The sequence below is a fragment of the Atheta coriaria genome, unplaced genomic scaffold (assembly GCF_025399875.1).
Source record: "Atheta coriaria isolate IRGN ID8LTWV9N9 unplaced genomic scaffold, Caltech_Dcor_3.1 hic_scaffold_10_pilon, whole genome shotgun sequence".
Lineage (NCBI taxonomy): Eukaryota > Metazoa > Arthropoda > Insecta > Coleoptera > Staphylinidae > Dalotia > Dalotia coriaria.
This window is the reverse complement of record NW_027045452.1, coordinates 6,076,540-6,098,583: the sequence shown is the minus strand read 5'-3', so window position 1 is coordinate 6,098,583 and position 22,044 is coordinate 6,076,540. Positions and strand designations below refer to the sequence as shown.

The following is a 22,044-nucleotide window of genomic DNA, read 5'->3' as shown; positions in this document are numbered from 1 at the left end:
TAACCACAGAAACTAACTCCACCAACTGTAAACTTCACCGATGTGATACCACAAGACCTGTTTGGCTGCCATTGCGCATGTCAAATTGTTTATATTCACGGATAAACTCCACGTGTAGTAAAGAAAACGAAAACAATTCGGGATCGTAACTACATATTCATTTCATATATAGTAAGAACAGAGAATGAATTGAGTGCCAATTAAACTCAGAACCTCAGAAATATAACAAATACATAGAAAGCCACTTCCATTCGGGAAGTTAATAATTTTCACGTAAAGAAAAATTTAAATAAAATTTATATTTGATTACGATAGATGAATTTTCAATTAGAAAACGATCGAAAAGACATATCTATCTATATATATATATAAATCTCGTGTTACAATGTTTGTCCTCAATGGACTCCTAAACCACTTAACCGATTATAATAAAATTCGCACACCATGTGCAGTTCGATCCAACTTGAAAGATAGGATAGTTTAAATCTCAAATTATAGTCGCAATTTTAATTTATTGCTAATTATTTGTGATATCGTAAATACAAAATTTTCTATTATCCCCGTCACACGCATAGACGTGTGTATGTGTGTACGTGTGGGTTGAAGTTGATCGGTTGATGTTTTTGTTTGGAGAAGGTTACTAGGATACTTTCTGAAGTAAAAACTCCTTTAGAGAACACTAAACGACACTAAAAGGAAACAAACATATTCGCTTATATGGTTTAGCCTACGGGAAAAAAAGAGCACACAAATATAATGTTTTTTATCTCCGTCTCACCTTCGTGCAATTCGTAGCTTCCCCCTAAGCATAGACGTGCGATTCGTAGCGTCCCCCTAAGCATAGACGTGCGTGAAACGTTACATTTTTAAAGACAACCGCAACCCAAATCAGTGTTACAACAAAACGTTAATTGTGCACACTTGAAAAATGTTCCGCTTAGAAACCTTTTCATTAACCGCGTTAGCTAATAAAATAGATTCAAATGGTGAAACATATAAAAACTACATAGGCGAAATACCGTTGAGTTTGATACCATTATTGATAAAGGTATGTGTGTACTTACTATAATTTTATAATAATTATTAAAAAAAAAATATAGGAAATATCGTACAGTCGTTGGGTAGAAATGTGGGATAGAGTTGATAAAGTTCGCGAAGAAGAGTTAGCAGCATGGTGGAATGACGATGGTGTTGTGTGGAATAACTACTTTTTTCGCAATTTTATTACAGAAGAAAGAGATTTCTTCTTGAAACTCTGCTACAACGACTGGCTCGATTTTTCGAAGGATTGCGAATGAAAGGACTGAAGAAAAACAAAAAATTGCACGTGAAAAGCGCCGTGTTAGTATGACTCGACTCTGTGCTTCTCAATCACAAGAGCAAAGCGAGGCGGAACAAAGTTTGCCGGGTCAGCTAGTTGGTAAATGTATTTTGCGGAATTCCAATTACAAAAAACGTTCGTGTTTCTTAACCAAGTTGAAGTTTAAATATATGCATTTTACGTTATAATTAGAATTATATTTATGTGATTCGGCTTGCATCATTTTTACATATATTTTTATAGATTGAATTACATTACAATATGTAGGTACTAAAGTTAATTACTTGCAAATTAACGCATCTAGTTTACGGCGAGTAACATAATGAATACATACATGAAATACTTTCGTAGCTGGTAATAATATTCGATCCTTTTTTCAGACAGAACATCGACACTCTTACACTTAATTTTTAATCTGACCACGTCTACTACATCCAATCTTTAATTACATTAATATTCATTGATGAAATAAATATAAATTTTTCGAGTTATATAAAGAAAAATCGTATGTTTCGATTTAAATATTAGAAAACGCACATTATAAAAAAGTACATAAATTAAACATATTGTAATAAAGTGCATGTCTTTTTATATATAAAACAAAGTCATTCTCGGTATTTATTTAGTTAATATGAATTGGAATTATAAACGTATTATGCCCGCAGAACGTATGTTCTAAGGCTAAATCAATTACCTTTTAATTATCACAAAATTTATGATATTAAAAGATTTGTATGACCTAGCTTGTTGCACTGTAGCCACTGGCATTACAAATTGATATATGTTAACGTTTGTGCTGCATAGATTTTGAAACATCTTTGGTGTTTTATTATTAATATATAATCGGCAACGAAATTCAGGCAGTGCTTAATATTTTACGTCATTTTATTCATGCGTCGCGCTTCCTTCGCGCATACATCCACAGATGTTTGAGCTTAATCGAATTATCAGATGTTGGAATTCGATCTTATATATTGTTTTAACAACCACTATTATTAATCATACCGTCAGCGGCCAATTAATAATATAAATACTGTTGTCATGGTTCCTGGTGAATATCCTTGAATCCTCGAGAGCAATCTTGGAACTGATGATTGCGCAGCTTGTGTGCCAGCTCGTGAATGACATCTCTGAATATAAGCGAGTCAACATTCTCGCCAAGCATGTAAAAAAGGAACCAATCCCCCATTTTGCTCTTGCGCACCAACAGATCAATGTCGTCCTTTTTGATAAGACGATAGCGCATACGTAACAGATAGACGCGCATTCGAGGAGAGAGAATAATGATAAAACGGTATACAATCGTAATAAAAGTCAGTAGCGACAAGATGATGAACCAGAACCAGAGGAAGACGTAGATCTTCTCGTTGACGACGTTCAGCGGTAAGATGCAAATGGCGTCGTGCATCTCCACGTTACCGGACACACCAAATTTGTAAAACGTGCACTTGGTCATTTTTGGGAAGACAAGAATCAACGGATCGATTCGATCTTCCTGGTCGCTTTCCATGAATTCTATTACGCGGATTCCGAACGTAAGAAAAGCGCCGTCGAAGAAACGATTCATCAAAAACATTTGACCTGCAAGAAACCAACAGTTAAATATAGATTGTATTATAAAAAATAATACAGTTAAAAGATGTTGTTGAAAGTAGAGGAAATATACTTGAAATGCAATTAATTATTGCAGTCGCGAAACTTTCTTGACGTTGGCAACAGAGACAAATTTGGCAAAGAAAGATTTTTTGTTGCCTTGTTAGAGGAAAACACATGTTGTGGACACGCGCAGAATATTAAAAAGTTGTGCTAGACATTAATAACTGCTCGGCAGAAAAAAAGCTTGCCAAAAACACCATTGTAATATAAAACGGGAAAAATTAAAGTAAATCAAAGAAAAATTAATGAAAAAAGTATTTCTTCGCAAAATTATGAGATATTACTGTTCAGTAGTAAGATTATAAGTATTTAGTGTGTCATATTTACCTATGACATTGATGCAAGCCAACACCTCGCAGAAGTAGTACTTGTACGCCCACCAATTGTGATAGCGGAAGTTCTCCCAGAGATAATCGATCATCAGTTTCTTCTTGATTCGTTTCTCTGTTTCGGAGCAAATGCCAATATCGAGATCCATCATGAGCGCGTGGATCTTTCCACCCTCCCAGGATTTCCACAGCCATCGTGGTGTATAAAAAAGTATCGCCTACAAAGACAAAAAGAATTCTCGCAATAAAACAACGATTGGCACTTTTTAAATTTGGAAAGACTGTTTATGTACACAACCGCTATGCATATTTATTTTTGCATACCGGGTGTAAAAATATATTTGATGAAAACTTTTAAACACATAAACAAATTTGTTGCTTTTATTTAAAGTATTCGTACAAGACTTTTTGAACACAATTTCCAGATTCTGATCTTTCTTTTACCGTTCCTGTATTGCTATAAATAATGAATATTGTGGTGATTCATCTGTTTGATTTGTATTTAGCGTGTAAAAACTGTGTAAGAAAACAGTTTACTTTAGGAAACATCGTAGCAAATGCAATTTGAATTTGGTTATGTTTGGTGCTCGCGCTCCGCGACTTAATTACATAATTTGGCGGCGAGCCAAACAGTTAAAACGCATGCTGCAACTGTTACGCACACGCCTCTCTACTCGGTAGCAGCATACAGCATTGACTGGTGCCGAACCGCCAATACAACGTCAACCAAATCAGAGCTCTAAATCGCTTTAAAATCACATCCCACTTTTCTCAAGCCAAAAAAAAATTGCATTTATATTGCCCAATAATAACTAATCAATAATGATGAAAAAATTTAGCCACACTCAAAGGAACTAAAAGGTCAATAGTCAAGTCATCCTGTTTATTTATTTTGAAGCTACTACTCGGTTTTTTCACATCATCCTGATACCGTGATTGTTTATGCACGAACGTGTCGCGTTGAAAGCTTAGTACGAGCGTTAATGAATTTGCCGACCAGAAATATGCAAGACTATCGGAAGCACAGCTTTTCGCGGTTGCGACCGCACACGCACATGTTTCGTTGTTTACATATAATTCATGTAAAAAGCACGCATTTAAGTCATGTCAATGGCGCTCCAAAATAAACTTTATATCAACGCCTGCCGCAGCGCACTCTTGCAACAAATATAAGTTACGCACTGTTATAATAAGCGCTGAATTTATAACTGTAGAGCGCGGGCGGTTGTTATGCGCGCGCTTCAATGGGAGCGTGCAAGGAAACGAATAATGTGCATTAGCGGAACTAATTACTGCTCCTGCACCACTGGAGGCCTGGACTGCTGTTGTTTGATGCCTCGCGTCGGCGGCCGAACGCGGTCGACGTAGGCATAAAACGAAAACGAATCCGAAACAGAAAATGAGAGCGAATGCGAATGCTTTTAGTGATAATCTTTGTTTGCATGCCTTCACGCTCCGGAGCCAACGAGCTAAATTTAGTCCATTGGGTACACTTTGGCAAATATACAATTATGTATTAATATACATACCAGTAGGGTAAGGTTAGCTAAGTTTTACCCTACAAGCAATTTTACAAATGAGGTGTAAGGAGCAGAGAGCTGCCGAAAGTATTGGCATTATTTCATTTTACAAATATGTAAACATTGTGCACCATACGAGGAATTGATAGATATCATCTATAGCAGTAACAATAAATATTTGCTTCTAGACACCGAATATGATAACAATATAAATAATATTGGCTCGGTTTTTCCAATCACTATTTGAAGATGCATTCTATTTGGTGTAATACAATTTTGGTGTGTATATTATTAGGAAGTTATTACAATTATTGCAATTTCCCATGAACCATAAATTTCACTCGATTGGCTAGACCTCTCAACGAAATGATGAAACCGGATATTCCTTCAAACATACTCGATGCCATTAAATAACCTATAATATAGCATACAACAAACCATTTGCATACTAAGGAAGATTAATTTTAATAATATGCGAGCAAAAATGCAATTATTCCATATAGATCACTAATTTCGAATAAAAATAAGTATCTATAATAAGTCTTGAAACAACAGTGAAATTTAGTATTTCCCGACCAACTGAAATAATTCTTTCAATGGTCGGGTAGAATGTATATTGTTTTTATTTTCCGCAGTTTCAATTCTTCCCTACGTTAAGTGCAAGCGCAACTGTTTTAGGAGCTTTCCAATCAAAACAAATAGATATATTCAAAGAACACTATGCGTTTTGCGCTGACAAAACACACTGTATGTAATCAATTGTAGACTGTCTACAAGCTTGTTTACTTATTTAACACATGGAGGATAGTGAAGACGATAAAATCCCGGGACATACATCATTGGGGTTTTGGATAGTCGTTTTCTTACGTTTATGTTCTAATTGAGCTTAAACTTGAGCTTGAGTTGGCGTATTTAAAGGTGACTATAAATTCTACAAGACGATGAACACTGTGAAGAAGACGGGCTTACACTAGAAATAGATCCTTCTTATACACACCCATATTAATTTAAAACAAGGTTGTCAAATATATCTCGTCGATTAATATTAACGTCATCTTTTAGACGACATTCTACACGACATGCAGGGGACAGAATTGAAAACCGGATTATTACTGTACCCCTGAAAGAAATTATTAACATAAGCTAAATAAAGAATTATTTCAAAAATGTATTCTTAGTGAAAAAGTTTTAAGCACAAGGAAATTTCAACTTTTCTAAAACTCTTAATTCGAAAATAATAAATATAAAAAGCTTTTAGTCCAGTATCATAATTTACTTCAATTTATACTAGGATTGTCCATTCCTTCGACATGCTTGGAAGAACAAGAAATTGGATATTATTAAATATCCGAGAGGATATTATCGTTTTCAAAATAAAAATTTAAAGAATTCATTAAGTTACATCTAAAATGAATTCAAATTATATTTAAAAAGTTTAAGTACCTACATGAAAACTTACTTTCTTGAAAAAAATTCATAATTCTGAACTTTTTTAAGTACTTTTAATTAATATTATATGTAATTGTATAAATCCAAAATGGCACGACATGCCAGGGCCAAAACTTAAATTTGAGTATAATTAAATCAGAGATGAACTCGTTAAGATAAAGTTACCGTTTGGAAACATGCACTGACACAATATTGAACCTAGCACATGTGAAACGCGGTGAAATATGCTAAAATGCTGAAAGCAATATTAATCTCACAGACATAAATATTTCTGTGCGTCTGTTCTCCTTCTCGCGGCAGATTTTCGTACAACTTTAAACGCACCATAAAAACTATATGCCTCAATTATATTAGTGCGTTTCATAATACTGGTGGTACAGATATCTGTGAAATGACATTTGTTGCTGTCTCTCGATTACTTGCAGCAAATATAATATATCACACAATGAAAATTCAAAGTCGTCTAGTAATTTAAACTGTGACTGTTACGACCAGATAAAAAAAACGTGCGCTAACAGAACGTAGAAAATGTACATAGCAAAGAATTCTCGAAAGTTTATAATAAATATTAAAATAGAAACAAGGGCGTTCTACCGATCGGTGGATCCAAGAACCTCAACTGCGAACGCAATCCAACTTGGTTAAAATCAGAATAGAAATTTGCAAGATCCTCCAAGAAAATGGTGGCGTGTATTACATTTTAAATATAAATCTTTGTATATACCTGTGATAATAACATAATCGGTACCCATTGATAGTAAGTGTAATGTAACAGATCGGTCCGGCCACGTGTATTCTCAATGCCTGGATAAATTACATCTCTGCCAACCTGCTTCCCAAAGGCATCTTTCACACTATACGTCGACAATGCCCAACATAACGAATCTATACATCCAATCACAAGTGTAAAAAAATATGTGTCAGCATTATAATTAAGATAAAAATTCCTATTTCAATATGATTTACCCAAAAAGTCCCTTGAAACGGTCGGTGATGTGCAACGTATCGATTCCGTCCACGCATACTTTGAAAGTATTAAGCCAAAAAACAATAGTATTAACACTGCGGTGCCTTTCGTCGCGAACGTAAATATAGTTCTACAAATTGTGCACTTTCCGTCTTTAAATATGTCCGCCAAACCAAGTATTCTCAACGGAAACGCCATCACGAGCACGCGCAACTACGTTGTTGCTACATTATCCAATACGAATGTTATATCAAACGTGTGAAACGACTGTGTGCATTATATATATAAATATAAAAATTTATCAATGGAATTATTTACATAAGATTATTCCAATATATTTTAAGTTCGCAGCTGCAAAAGCTTGCTCAAGTTTATATTAACGTACAAAGATGTGCGGCGTTGCCATTTAACCAGTTATTACCTGATCACGACATAGCAAACAATACCAGTACACGGTAAAAACTTGGAAAGATAGTGTACATATATGACAGATACGCGTGAAGAAAATATATAAGCAAACGAATTGGCAATAATAAAAAAGCACACGAAGAAAAGGTCTGATTATACAACATTGATTTACTGCAACAGTTGCAAATCCATGCGGGGCACTTCACTTAGAAGATGCGCATGCAAATTGATACATAACGTTTATGAGTTATTTATGTCCGCTTGCACTTGAAATTTTGCGAGCCTGCATTGCATTATGTGTTCGATACAAGATAATAAGAATCGGTTCAGACCTACACTTTAATAACACAAACCCAAACCCAGCGAGGGAGACATACCTGAGGGTAAGAGTATTAGAAGATTTTATTGTCGATCGAAAACAGGAAGGGGGGATGTTGCGTCGAGGCCATTGCTTATGAATTACGTCAGTTAATAGAAGAAAGGAAATAATTAATTTGAAAAATTTGGAAAAATTCATAGTTGTTTTTGAACTTACACCACAAAGTGGCATCTTGTGCAATACTACTAAATTTTAAAAGTTGAACAGTCGTAAAAGTAAACGAATGATGCCCGCCACTGCATTCTAATTCGTTTATGTTTTTATGTTTAACATCCACGTGCCGACTGCTTGCCACGTGTGCAGTGAAGAAAACGCGTGTGCGCAGCACATGCATTAAAATTATGTATTCATATTTTCATCATGGCGAGATTATTAATGCTACTCTCTGCTTAAAATCGATGGATGGCCACCACTACTCAACTTTTATTGCCGTTCGTGCGCGGATGGCGCGCCATCGAATTAAGACGTTGCATTCCCAATGTGTTTCGATAATGATTTTACGACTCACAGGACTCTCCGCAGAGTGTTGCCAAACTTAAAAGCGGTAGCTGAGTGGCGTCACACTGCGACTTTAAATGCTTCAAAAATTTCAAGAAGATAAAATCGATGAATTTCCAAGAATTAAAACAATTGAATTTTCAAGAAGAGCATAAAACTCAACAAAACTTCGTTTTAATTGTTATGATCAACATATAATAAATGAAATAAACATCTAAACAACCTACACTCGAATCATAAAAAAGACAAGATAAAAAGAAAAATCCTTCCAAATAGGATAGGAGTATATTATGCAGAGACTGTGCAGTATATAAATGCGGGTTTCATGATAGATTTGCGAGCATAACGGAGCGCGAATTGCTATGACATCACGTAAATTGCTTGCCCATAAGTCATTCCACGACTACACATCTCGAAATCCGTACAAACACCCACCACTAAGATAATAACACAGCCGCTTTACGACAGAACCCAAACAAGCCGCAACTCGGTTGATATTTTAATGTTTAGTGAGTTTTCCCACGTTTTCACAGCAGTTCTTAGAATTTCCTATTCCAACATCCGGTTAAACGGAGCAACAGAATCATTATTTTATATTTTACTAATAATATTATTTATATCAAGTGTCCTTACTTGAAAGAATAAGCAAAAGCACACCCACTGGTAGTACTTGTAGAGAATCTTGTCCTTCTCGTCCTTGGCGGTTTCAACGCCTGGATAGGGCACCTCGACACCAATCTTCTTCTTGAACGCTCCACGCACCAAATAAGTGGTATGTATCCAGCAGAACGTGTTGAGCACGTCTTCAGGGATGTCCTTCGTATGAATACAGTCAATGGGATTGCCTACGTACTGCCGTGTGGTCACAATAAGACTAAATGCAATCAAGATAAGCACCGTGATGGAGTAATGCAGTCGAAAGACGGGGCAGTCAATGTGCAAGTTGCTGACTTTGATGAGGGTTTTCAACCCGCGAAAAATGTCCAACATCTTTGATCACATAGTTTGACCCGCGTTGGAGACACAACACACACACGCTCGTTGCACACCGCCGCTTTGTTTTGTTTATAACGCCTTGCGAAATGCTGAAAACCAACCCACGAAGACGTTCGATACGAAGACGTTTATTTATACAGAGCTATAGAATACCTGGTGGTCTGTTTTAATTCGGAGCGCACGAGTTTTCCGCGCGAGTTTGGGTTAATGATCGCCGTTTGCGATTGCGATAGTCGTATAAATGTTTAGCCGTTCTGGTTTACAAATAGGCGTGAAAATCGTGTAGTGTAAATTTATGTCAAAGCACCACTTGAGTTTGAAGAAAAAAATGTATGCATCTACATGAGGGAATGTGAAAAATTTAAATAAAACTCGATGTCAAACACAGAAATTGTGTTTCCAATCAACTTAAAACGTTCCCATTTTCGTATCAAATAATCACAAATAAAAACAAGGGTTTATAAGAATCCAATACGTGCAACCACAACCGTTCATTGTAAAATACTAAAGTAATAAAATTTGATATTTCTCTAAAGTTTTTTTCGTTCGATCTTTCGTTCGAATTTGGATGGATTAATATACGCGCGTCGCGAGCGTCCCGACGCCTCACTATTTCAATACTGAACGGTCGCGGGCGCGGACGCCGGCCACAAGGAAAGCGTTGAGAGGCGGCAAGTCGAAACGCTTTTCTCCTGCAGCATGCCGCAGCAGCATCTTTTAGACCAGGCGAAACTTTTTCGTATTTAGCTGGCCACGCGCTCGCAACACGCACAACGCGCACAACTTCACCAACTCACTTGCCCAACGCACACAAATCACCTCCTAATTGTTAAAATAAATTTTATTAAATTTGCTCAAAGTCCGTACTATTTTAACAAAGAAAACTATGTTCCAAATGAACAACAATGCCACTTTTGCATCATGGATTTCTCAAATCACTCTGTACACACACATCTGCTTCAAACCTGGTGTAACCTAGTCGTTTAGAGAACTATAAATACCGTTTTTAGTTAATACGCGCGTTCTTGTCGTATATCGTAGGGCTTATTCGGTTCGTTTGACTCAACTGCACAATTGTCAACGCGCTTTATAAATCGGAAAAATAAAGGAATGCTTTTGTTTTGGATTAATCGGTTGATGTTTAATATAAATGATTCACGCTTTGCACCATATTAACATGTAACCATAGTAAAAAAAAACACTGCAGCTGGATTAGAAAAACCCCAAATTAATAAACACTTGCCTATCATACAATACGATTGTATTGTTTTGTATCAAATCAGAATTGGTACGATCAAACAATCGACGCCAATTTATTATTAAATTATTACTACATTAGTAATTATTGGAAAACAAGTGTGGAGTATTTATTTTTATACATTTTATACACTCACCTGAAAAAAGAGCATAAATGCCACCCACTGATAATATTTCACGTGCTTGACAGCGGTGCGTCCAGGAGCCTTGAGTGAATTATCAACTCCTGGATAAGCGACTTGGGCGCCAGGTTTCTTGATGAATGCATCAATGACCGAATACGTCGAGTGTATCCAACAATACGTATTGAGGACATCTTCAGGGATATCCCTGTGTGCAGAAAATAAAATAGAATTGCAGAAGAACAACATAGCACCGCATAGTAAAAGCGAATAAAAAGTATAGAAGACGGGTGAGTGCCACGCATCAATACGAGTAACGACAGGAATAATGTTTGTAATTTAAAGTTACATCCATTATTAATTGTAAATAAAAAAATTAAATATTGCAACAAGTTTGGGTTTGGGGTTTATTATCAATTCCTATTTTATTACAGTTTACTACTGTTTGCCTACAGTCGGCGGTCGTATTTTTAATGCGATTTTAACTGAATTATTTTGGCCGGCATCTTATAAACATAGTCCGTCCAGCCTCTATTTTCATTTCACGACACAAACCCGACTAATCGCACGTTATTTTTTTTTCAGCTTTTCAATGTTTAACACATGCGTTTAATTTATATCAATATAAAATACGTGGAATTGAAAAACACAGCAAACTCGCTGAAGGAACTTTCTGACTACAAACCATTGCGTAATTAAATAAAGATACAATAATTACTTGCGTCCAACACACGTCACACTAACGGACGACGAAATGTGTGGTAATTTTATAAGAAGTTACAGAAGAACAATTAGATATGCAGCAGTGAATACCCAACAATCCGGTTTCTGCTGAATTCTGGAGATCTTTATCGTTTTCTGGGCATCTGGTTTTCCTAACGCGAGAAACAAAATAAAAGCAGAAGGGTTGTTCTCCAGTACTACGGGCTGATACAACTAAATATTTAGGTGTTGTATTTGTTCTCAGTGAAATCAATGGCGACATATTATAAATAGAAGAGGTGAGACCGAGTCAGATTTGCAAATTGACGCACGTCAAAGCAAAAGTTTGCGATTCGCGAATAATTCGTGTGTGTACTCGAAATGTAGAATGCATTTCACGGTTAGCTGCAAAAATAAATTTTCCCAAGCGTCCAGCACGCACATTTTAGATTAGTAGGACACGCGTGAACGTGATCATCGCTGAAATTTAGAATAGCGCACAGAACACTGTTGCACTTCTTGCCGCGTGTGCAGCGCACTGGCAATGACTTAAATTTGACGATAAAGAAGACAAACTTAGAACGAACGTATTCCCAGGCCTGAATGCATCATACATCACTGGCGGAGAAACATGAAATTTTCATATAGAAAACATACATACCAGTGCATATATTTTTGGGACTTTTGTTTAGGAAACATGATGTGATATTTACCGAGCGAGCAATTTCGCAAGCAGTGGTTTAACGTGATTGCATGATATAGGCTACTTTTTTAAAATCGTGCGAAAACAAGATATTTAAAAGTAAACAAGTTTGAAATATTTGACAAGCAATAAACCGAGGTAATAATTATGCTCCCAGGTAAATAATTATGTTCCCGATAGAAATACTAGGAAGAACGCACTTTTTCTATTATAAATATCGTTCGACTTGTAAATAAAAATTTAGGGGTTGTATCTTAGATTATTCGTGTGTTCGGAAAGCAGACATTATGCAGAACACACGACATTGAAGAAAACATTTAAGAAAGCGGAAATGCAATGAGTTACACACATAACTAGTATATATAATTTTAGTGTCAATCTTGGCAATATGAGAAAGCCGTGAAAGAAAGACAGACCAAAATGTAAAAAAAAAAACATTAGCGAATGCCAAAATAAGAATGCCAAATTCCATAAATTCCTTCTTCAAAACGCCTTCGAACACAAAACTGTTTCAGCTATGTTACAATCTATTATTAAAAATATTGTTGTGAAAATGCAATAATTTAGTCGCTTTGCAGACTCATTATTAAATATTTATAGCAAGAAGCAAGGCTCTAAAGCAATTAAAGCTAAATAAAGACGAGGAGATGAAGTTGGACTTCTTAGAAGTGACAATTATAGCCGATCGGGTGGTCGGCGAATAAATGCTTATTAACATTGTCACTTCCGTACTATTATTCTATTTGAACACTTTTTCGTATTGTTGGATTTCTATTTTAACCTCCATTTCAACATATCAGTAACTAGAATCGAACCCAATTCTATTTATGGCAAAATCCTCTTCTGCCAGTCAAAAACATTCAATAAATTTATATAAGACTAACAGAACAGAAATACCATGATGATATAATGCATATTCAAAGAAATGCTTACTTGGTATGAACGCAGTCGATAGGGTTGCCGACGTATTGGCGGGTTGTCACCGCAATGGAAAACGTCACGAGCAGAATGACAGTGGCATTGCTGTGCAGGCGAAATATTAACGAGTCGATGGTTACATGATTGATCTGCAAAATATTGCCTTACATGTTTAAAAACTCGGGAAAATAAATTTATATTAAAAAAAACACAAAATTACGCGTCGTATTTATAGGCCGGAAAAAATTTACCGCCCTCTCTCCTCAAGGCAATGTGAAGATTCTACATTTCCAAAGAAATCTTTCAAGATTTAATGCGAGACACGTCCGCGTTACCCAAATAAGAACAACAAAAAATTAAATGTCGATTAAAAATTACAAGAGGGAGGAAGAAGATGTGCTACGCGGACAGCAAATTCAAGTTCTAGTTCTAGTTGGATTTATATTCCAATATTAGTAGATTTAACGAAATTCGAAGAGGAAAAATATGGCAATATGCTCAAATGCCCACAAAAAAATCATTATTATTTGTATTATTTGAACCGTTTCGTAAACGAGAGGAATAATTCTAGTATGTACAATAAAATGTAAATGTTTCTGAAGAACAAGGATGCATGTAGACCGAAGAACACGACGCACGTGGAATACTTACTTGCGTAAGGGTATACACGCCGCGAAGCACCTCCATGCCGGGCACGCCGTCCTTGATCGCCGGCACAATGTGGCCGTCGCTGTGGCGGCGCGCCGTGCGTGTCACTCGGAAGTCCTGCAGACTGCCAAAAGAAGCACGAGTCAAACCAGCGGATGCCCTCCGCGACTCACGAAAACCACGCTCGCGTTGAAAGCGGCGGTTGTCGGCGCTCACCCTGCCCATAAGAGAGACAGCGCGCGCCAACGGATCATCGCGTACGGTGAACATTCGTAGGACAACACCGCAACCGATACCACCTCCGTAACCGATCGCCCCGCACGTGGAGCCGCCAACCAAAACCAAATCACTGGCCCGGCAGATGCTTGATTACATGACAACAAGACATGCGAGCGCAATCGAAATATTTACTACACAAAAATGAATTTGGTAGCACAATCGAATGTACGGTGCCAATAATCTCTGATCTAATCAGTAAAAATTTTGTTTAAAACGACCCCGCGGGTAGAACGCACAAGTCGCACTGTTAATCCGCGAAAGGAAACGAAGGAAATGTCCGTCTATTTATCCTGCGCGTCGTGATGTCTTACCGACCTATCATTTGGATATTACTATACTATTATAGACGTATGTATATATTAGTGCCAAAGTCCTAAGCTGTTTTTAACACTTGTAAGTCGTCCTACATACCTAGATGCGAACCCGTAACCCGGAAACAACCCGGCGAAGTACCCGTTAATCAATATCCACGTGCATCGGGTTCGCTTAACTTAATAACCGCCATGTTTATAAAATGAATGTTTTATAATCGCCAGTTTAAAGAATGTACGGACAAATTTACGCCAAACTACTAATTAAGGTTAATTAAATATTACCACATGTGCAATGCACTTTTACGAATTTAAGAAGATTCCGGTTTCAAACAATACAATGGATAATAAACTAAACGCTAATATGAGGTAATGCACCCTCTTACTGAAATGATATAAGATGATTTCTCCACGGCCGATGCAAAGCGATAAAGAGAGGATACGATAAACCTCACCTGACAATATTTACTAGTCGTTCGGTTGTGACGAACGATGTGTCAAATCGGAGCAGACTCGACGCGCGAAACTTAACGCACGAAATGCCAGCGTCGCATTCATTTCGAATACATGCCGATTTCATACGATTTTAAAAATACAATAGAACACGAGCGCAAGACAGGCCCAACGAAACGAAATATGCTGTAGAAATACTTGGTAGAACGCAAAGGCGAGTGCAACCGATATTATTTGCCTCAAGAAAAAGTGAGAGAGGAGCCAAAACCCGCAGTGACAGACAGTTGTTTTGGTCTCTTTTATTTATAAAACTCTACTACTTGGCGTTTCTTTATGTTTCAAAGAAGCTTTTGATATTAAATATAAACCCACCACTGCCGACGCTCGCCCAACTAGTCTTGATGAAAGGAAGATTTGGTAAGAACTAAAAGAAGTTTCATAATTACGTCAGAACAATACTACGGGTGGCTAAGCACGATATTCACTGGAAAAACCAGAAGGTGTGCTTTTTTTTCCTGGATGTGACTGGTGCACAACAATGTTTGTACCCTAATATGATGCGAAAGAAATAGAACGGAACCAGCCATTTAAGGGCAAGTCTTTGTGGTCTGCAATAATAAATAAGAGAGGCTAATGGGGACAAGCATTAGTTCCACAGAAGCATTGTTTAAATAAAATTTATATATGAATAAAAGTGTGACAATCAGCAATCTGATCGTTTTTGCAAGAAGCACATATTCAATTGTGGGAAATAATCATTTCAAATTGAGCAACAGGTTATATCTTAATATATATAAATCTCGTGTCACAATGTTTGTCCTCAATGGACTCCTAAACCACATAACCGATTATAATAAAATTCGCACACCATGTGCAGTTCGATCCAACTTGAAAGATAGGATAGTTTAAATCTCAAATTATAGTCGCAATTTTAATTTATTGCTAATTATTTGTGATATCTTAAATACAAAGTTTTCTATTATCTCCGTCACACGCATAGACGTGTGTATGTGTGTACGTGTGGGTTGCAGTTGATCGGTTGATGTTTTTGTTTGGAGAAGGTTACCTACTAGAATACTTTCTGAAGTAAAAACTTCTTTAGATATGATTATTATATGGTTTAGCCTACGGGAAAAAAAGAGCACACAAATATATTGTTTTTTATCTCCGTCTCATCTTCGTGCAATTCGTAGCTTCTCCCTAAGCATAGACGTGCAATTTGTAGCGTCCCCCTAAGCATAGACGTGCGTGAAACGTTACATTTTTAAAGGAAACCGCAATCCAAATCAGTGTTAGAACGAAACTTTAATTGTGCACACTTAAAAAATGTTCCGCCTAGAAACCCTTTCGTTAACCGCGTTAGCAACTAAAATTGTTTCAAATGGTGAAAAGTATACAAATTATATAGGCGAAATACCGTTGAGATTAATTCCATTAATGATAAGGGTATGTGTGTTTACTTACTATAATTTTATAATCTTTGGTAATTTGTGACATACCCGCCGCGCCAACAATAAGGTTATTAAAGTTTTGACACAGGTTTTAGATAAAGTCTTCGCTCTCCCAAGCATAGACGTGTGTATGTGTGTACGTGTGGGTTGAAGTTGACCGGTTGATGTTTTGTTTGGAAAAGGAAAGTCGCTTTCTCTGTCTGTCCCTTTGTATGCTTAAATCATTGCAACTACGCAACGGATTTTGATGCGGTTTTACTTCCGTGCGAAGCCGGGGCGGGTCGCTAGCGATGTGATTGGCAGAGAATGCCTTACGGCATTAAGTCCGCCTTTGTTCAATATTATTTTTGTGTAATTAAGTTTAAATAAAAAATAAGGCGGTACGAAGTTCGCCAGGTCAGCTAGTATATATATAATATTTTTATAAAGGCGAATAATTCATAACCTTTCCCAAAGCAAATGCAGTGATGAAGAACACACTTGGTTTAATGCATCATACTCCATCGAGATCCAAAAATAAGCAGGAACATTGCGGAACTTTCATCTCCCGTTGCGTACGCACGATGTACGCCTACATTCATTGTTTTTACACGCTCACCTTGAAAATGAGTTATGAAAATATGATTTGTAACCTAATTTTTACGAATAAACACATAGAGCAAGCGAGTGAGCAGTGCTGAAGTGTTCGGGTCTGGTTCATTTCAATTTTGAAAGATCACCTGCTGGTGTAGTTGAATCTCAATTTTCGAAGGCTACGTTCGCTTTAATAATTTATTGTAGTGTTTATTAACTTGCCCAGGCATTATAATTTGCTCAATCATTACTCAATTAAAATGGTTTCAATTTATTATATTGACTAACCCAACCATCACCAAAAAACCCAATTGGGTGATCACAGAAATTTTACTTCGGTTCTGAATATATTAAATACCTCTAGGTAGTATTAAATTAAATTTCAGGACTAACTCGTCCTCCACAAATAAGATAGGCCCTTTTTAATCCTGCTAAGAAAAGAAAAATGGCTCATTATAAAGATGAAGAGGGCATTTTCGCATGAAATGAAGTGATACAAAATACGATAAATTTGCATATAAATGAATCGCAACCATTAAAACTATTAGCCAAAAAATATATGTTCATTCAAGGAAACCAGGAGAATGGGGAGAAGTTGTGACGTTGACTTAGTCTTCTTGGATTTCGGTGCCAAAAATTCATTTACAATTACAATGGCTTCTCTCCGCCGTCCAAAAACATTTTTCATGTTTTTATAGGTTTAGATATTTCGACGATGTTATTGTAGACCATACTACAGTACGTAAGATTCTGCGCGCTTATTTTCACTTCATTCATAAAACACTTTGGTGCTTACTTATTTTTCATCTAGGAAAACATGACATTTAACGCAATCGTTTTTACCTTGAAACGAATGAAAACAGTAATTAACACTTAAAGCAAACACAATTCAATTGTTCGCAATTGATGCCTACGACATCAACCATGCTCAAATTTTATTCTTTGATTCTTTTATTATTCTCCAATTTTAAGATGATCAAAGGCTTCAAGGATAAAAGTGATTTTTTAAAAGCTTTGGAGATAAAAGCACAATGCAAGAGCAGCAAGGAAATATGTGAGCATAACGTCAACACACATGAAGAAATATTTAGAGCACTATTGAACTTCTTAATCGCCTCCGTTTTTTTTTTGATTTTGAGAAAAACTAAAACAAAAAAACTCCAATTCAATCGAAATTTTCATGAGAACTACGACGCCGTCACAATCTCGATCTGTGTTTAAGATATGCTAAACAAATAAGATTAAATTTAGTACATTATTAATATATAATTAACTGATTAGTTGGCTTAGCCTAATGATATATTGTACATCGCAAGTTCTACGAATTTTCGCTAAAGCGATCAGCAGAATTTATTATTTTTTACGGCGCACTAGGATTTGTTATACATTTGGGTAGCATTGACCTATTAAAGCGGCGCCACCGGCAGTCTAGCGTAGATAAGCAATACAGGTACACAACAAAAGAATTATATAGATTATATATACATGAAAGTAACACTTCGATTACGTTTATAAAAAAACACGCAAATATCGTAAAGGTGCCGACTGCAATGTACAAAATTATGCCGCTCATCCATTCACAGAAGATATATTGAACAAAAATGCTGTTCCGCTGTTGTAAGAGCGGATTAACAAAATTTCGGGATCCATATCACCGATAACCACTCTAATAACTTAATCAGACATTATTACATGTACCAGGTTGTACTTCGACATGCAGATGGTTCGTGTTCATTTCATAGACGTGCGTGAAACGTTACATTTTTAAAGGAAACCGCAATCCAAATCAGTGTTAGAACGAAACTTTAATTGTGCACACTTAAAAAATGTTCCGCCTAGAAACCCTTTCGTTAACCGCGTTAGCAACTAAAATTGTTTCAAATGGTGAAAAGTATACAAATTATATAGGCGAAATACCGTTGAGATTAACAACAAGGAGAAGATTAAACTATATTCAACAAAAAAAAGCGAATTGTCATATAGGCGGATTTTCAACAATATGGAGTTACGATTAGATAGGATAGCTCCAAACTTTGGTGTCATGGAAAAATATGTATAAAAATGTACCTCGTAGTCGCGTTTAGTATTGAAACAAAACTTAGTGATGTCATGTACACACTACTACCCAAGAGGTGATAACTATGAAGACATCTCAAATTGTAACTCTTCCCTACCATGAGAAAGGGCCATGAGCGAAGAGAATTTAAGTATCGAATTGAAACTTCAGCTACAAAAAATTCACTTAATCTTGCAATATTTTGAGTGAATGTTTAGATATATTTGATAAGAGGTTATTGATTTATTGGCATTTTATTGAACTTCCAGGAAGAAAGATAAATAAAACAAGGAGTGGAACACGAAAAACGTGAAAAACGTGAGTCAGAGAGGTTGATAACGAAATAAAAGCATAGGTAGTCCGCTTTTAGATCATTCATAACTCTTGAAGCTGTATCGGCAATAGCTTAAAATCGTACAAAATCAAGTCAAGTCATAGTTGATTTTACAGATGAAGAATCTAATAGAAACGATTCAGAAGAATATCAAATGGAAGCACCACACATACACATATGATAACGTGATCTTCAGACTTCATTACCGCATCACAACTCTTTTACTTATAGTAATGGTGATGTTGGTTGGTTCCCAGGAGCTCATCGGCGAACATATCAAATGCATAGCGCCAGGTGACGAATCAACAAGCGAGGATTTCGAGAAGATTCTAAATCGGTACTGCTTCGCCACAACAACATTCACGGTGGTATGTTGTAATGCTATATAATGATGTACGACTTCGATGTTGTATTTCACAGGTGAAATTCATGAATGCCACCTTGTTAAACCGTGGTGAAATAATATATCCCGGTGTAGGGGCCCACGGCCAACTAGAAGAAGATGACGTAAAATACCATGCGTATTATCAATGGGTACCGTTCGTTCTTTTCGTCCAAGCGCTTCTCTTCTACCTGCCACATCTTATATGGAAGAAGAAGGAAGGTAAATAAGAACAGTGATAAAATGGAATTATTCAGTGGTTAATGTATTATACTTGCATATACCCGAAAGGGGAACGAATGAAGAAACTCATCGACGGATTGGAGTACGCCGCCCTTGCCAGGACTACATTTGAAAGGCCCATAACTATCTCGGACAAGGAAGTTCCAACAATGAAGAAAGTGTGAGTATAATTTTCTGGAGTTATGCAATTTCTTTCAAACAGAAGATGTTTAGGCAAGAAAAATTTGGAATACTCAAAAAGTATTTGACTGATAGCCTCATTGTCAATCGGTACTGGACCCATTGGCTTATCGCGTGCGAGCTTCTAAACTTATGCACCACCCTTCTTAATATTTGGTTAACACATGTATTCCTCGGCGGTAATTTTGTCCAGCTAGGACTAAAATTGTTGCGTGAGGGATTTGAATCCGCAGTGGATCCTCTTGATATTGTTTTCCCGAAGGTAAGAAATTACACCAAGAAATTAATAGTTGATACCACTGTAATATAATTTACAGTCATAACACCTCATTTACAGATGACAAAATGCATCTTTTACAAATATGGTCCCTCCGGAACACTTCAACCGATTGACACTATTTGTGTCATGGCGCTAAATGTACTCAATGAGAAGGTGTACGCTATCCTCTGGTTCTGGTTTATGACACTGCTCGCATTGACGATGATGGTTATTTTCTGGCGCATTCTCAGTGTGTGTTTGTATTCACGCAGCACTTTTTTCAACAAAGTAGTGTTCACATGTGCAAGCACAGGCCGCATCAACATTCAGCACCTTATGGCAGCGACGCGAAATTACAACTTTCCAAACTGGCTGTTCTTAGTTTATCTCGCCAAGAACATGAACAGTTTAGTCTTCGTAGACTTCCTCGACGGATTAGCTGAAGACTTGCAATTTACCCCGCCTTTGCTTGACTTTTTAATGGACCGCCACCACGAAGGATTCGAGTACACCAATGAGAATGAAAGAATTAGTAGCTTGGACGAAGAGCTATACAGTGATGCTACGACCGATCCCTATAGCGGAAACGAGAAAAATAGCCAGGTGAATTATCCACCTCTGCTAAAAAAAAGACCAGTGGCGTCAAAGCGTACAAAACAAAGCTTGAAGAAGGTCAGTTCTGGCAATTCACCAACATTGCAGCTTTAAGACTATTTGCCTGACGCGGATGACAAATTCAACATCCGTTTTCCATAATTAATTAGTTATCAATCTACTTTGACAATAGCACTTTAGTAAAGTGGTCGTGAGCTCACAGCTTGTTTATCAATACTGAACTCGAGATAGGTGAGTTGAAAAGACCATTGAGCCATTGCAAGTTATTTCGTACACTTGACATTCGTAATCACAAGTGGAAAATTTATTAAATTGAAATTATGAAATGTGCAATGTAGTCTTAACCGCAAACACAAACATGTAGAATTGCGCAGCGCACTGATAATATGTATTATGTCACATAATAATTCGATTCACTTGGCCTTGCTCGCCGGGGAAGTTAATTCGTTGACTGCAGAGTAAAAAGCAAGATGTTACGAAAGAATGTAATGTATTAAGAGATGCACTCTTTAAAAAATATATGTGATACTGAAATTATATATATAGATATATTTCAAACCTATAGTGTGCACATGTAAAGTCACGATGCCCTGCTCCTAATATGTTTGAATTTAATTTATCGAGTTTACGAACCCAATCTTAATTGATATCCAAGTTAGGATACTATTATACTATCATATGTAAAATTCCATGATTCTCTCTATAAAACTTCTATTTAGAAGGGAAGAGAGGTTGATTTCGTTGAATGTTTATTTAGTTGACATAAAAAATAAATAAGGCTTGCTACTGATTATCGTATCCACCAAAAAGCCATCTCTCCAAAGAATAATCTAGTAGCAAGCATGGAAAACAGTACCGACAAAACGGCTTTTATTTATTCGGTGCACTGCTTTAAACATTCAGCTTCATTGGCAATAGGAAATATTAGAAGATACCATATGACGGCGAGGGAGAAAAAGTCGCCCCAAAAAACGCATCAGAACGTTTCACAAGAAAAGCGGGGCGAAGAAAGGACGGATCCCATCATGAAAATTG

At 36.6% G+C, this 22,044-nt stretch overlaps 2 protein-coding genes across 4 annotated transcripts; one reads left to right on the top strand and one right to left on the bottom strand.

The window, feature by feature from the left end:
• Positions 1-1,496: 1,496 nt before the first annotated feature.
• LOC135800900 (innexin shaking-B) lies at positions 1,497-14,176 on the bottom strand. 3 transcript variants are annotated; one of them, XM_065314232.1, is made up of 5 exons: positions 13,877-14,176; positions 13,241-13,374; positions 10,918-11,110; positions 3,305-3,524; positions 1,497-2,902 (listed from the first exon to the last, which is right to left on the bottom strand). In XM_065314232.1, exons 1-5 carry the CDS (start codon positions 14,141-14,143, stop codon positions 2,361-2,363), a joined length of 1,356 nt encoding a protein of 451 aa, XP_065170304.1. In that variant the 5' UTR covers positions 14,144-14,176; the 3' UTR covers positions 1,497-2,360. The 3 variants fall into 3 exon arrangements, with proteins under 3 accessions (XP_065170304.1, XP_065170305.1, XP_065170306.1); XM_065314233.1 differs by lacking the exons at positions 10,918-11,110; positions 13,241-13,374; positions 13,877-14,176 and adding exons at positions 7,000-7,160; positions 7,242-7,502; XM_065314234.1 differs by lacking the exons at positions 10,918-11,110; positions 13,241-13,374; positions 13,877-14,176 and adding an exon at positions 9,161-10,267.
• Positions 14,177-19,340: 5,164 nt separating this feature from the next.
• On the top strand, positions 19,341-21,546 carry LOC135800639 (innexin inx7-like). The gene is made up of 5 exons (XM_065313908.1): positions 19,341-19,698; positions 19,751-19,934; positions 20,004-20,115; positions 20,169-20,397; positions 20,473-21,546. The coding sequence occupies exons 1-5, from the start codon at positions 19,447-19,449 to the stop codon at positions 21,100-21,102; spliced, it is 1,407 nt and encodes a 468-aa protein (XP_065169980.1). The 5' UTR covers positions 19,341-19,446; the 3' UTR covers positions 21,103-21,546.
• The last annotated feature ends 498 nt before the right edge of the window (positions 21,547-22,044 follow it).

What these genes read in the sequence shown, in the direction of transcription:
- LOC135800639 (XM_065313908.1), top strand. Translation starts at nt 19,447, where the DNA reads ATGAAGAATCTAATAGAAACGATTCAGAAGAATATCAAATGGAAGCAC. An exon ending in GTTCCAACAATGAAGAAAGT is followed by an intron (nt 20,116 to 20,168) that starts GTGAGTATAATT and finishes GAAGATGTTTAG; the next exon opens with GCAAGAAAAATTTGGAATAC. An exon ending in TTGATATTGTTTTCCCGAAG is followed by an intron (nt 20,398 to 20,472) that starts GTAAGAAATTAC and finishes CCTCATTTACAG; the next exon opens with ATGACAAAATGCATCTTTTA.
- LOC135800900 (XM_065314232.1), bottom strand. Translation starts at nt 14,143, where the DNA reads ATGTTCACCGTACGCGATGATCCGTTGGCGCGCGCTGTCTCTCTTATG. An exon ending in ATCGACTGCGTTCATACCAA is followed by an intron (nt 11,111 to 13,240) that starts GTAAGCATTTCT and finishes TTCTGCACACAG; the next exon opens with GGATATCCCTGAAGATGTCC. An exon ending in GGCTTGCATCAATGTCATAG is followed by an intron (nt 2,903 to 3,304) that starts GTAAATATGACA and finishes GGTTTCTTGCAG; the next exon opens with GTCAAATGTTTTTGATGAAT.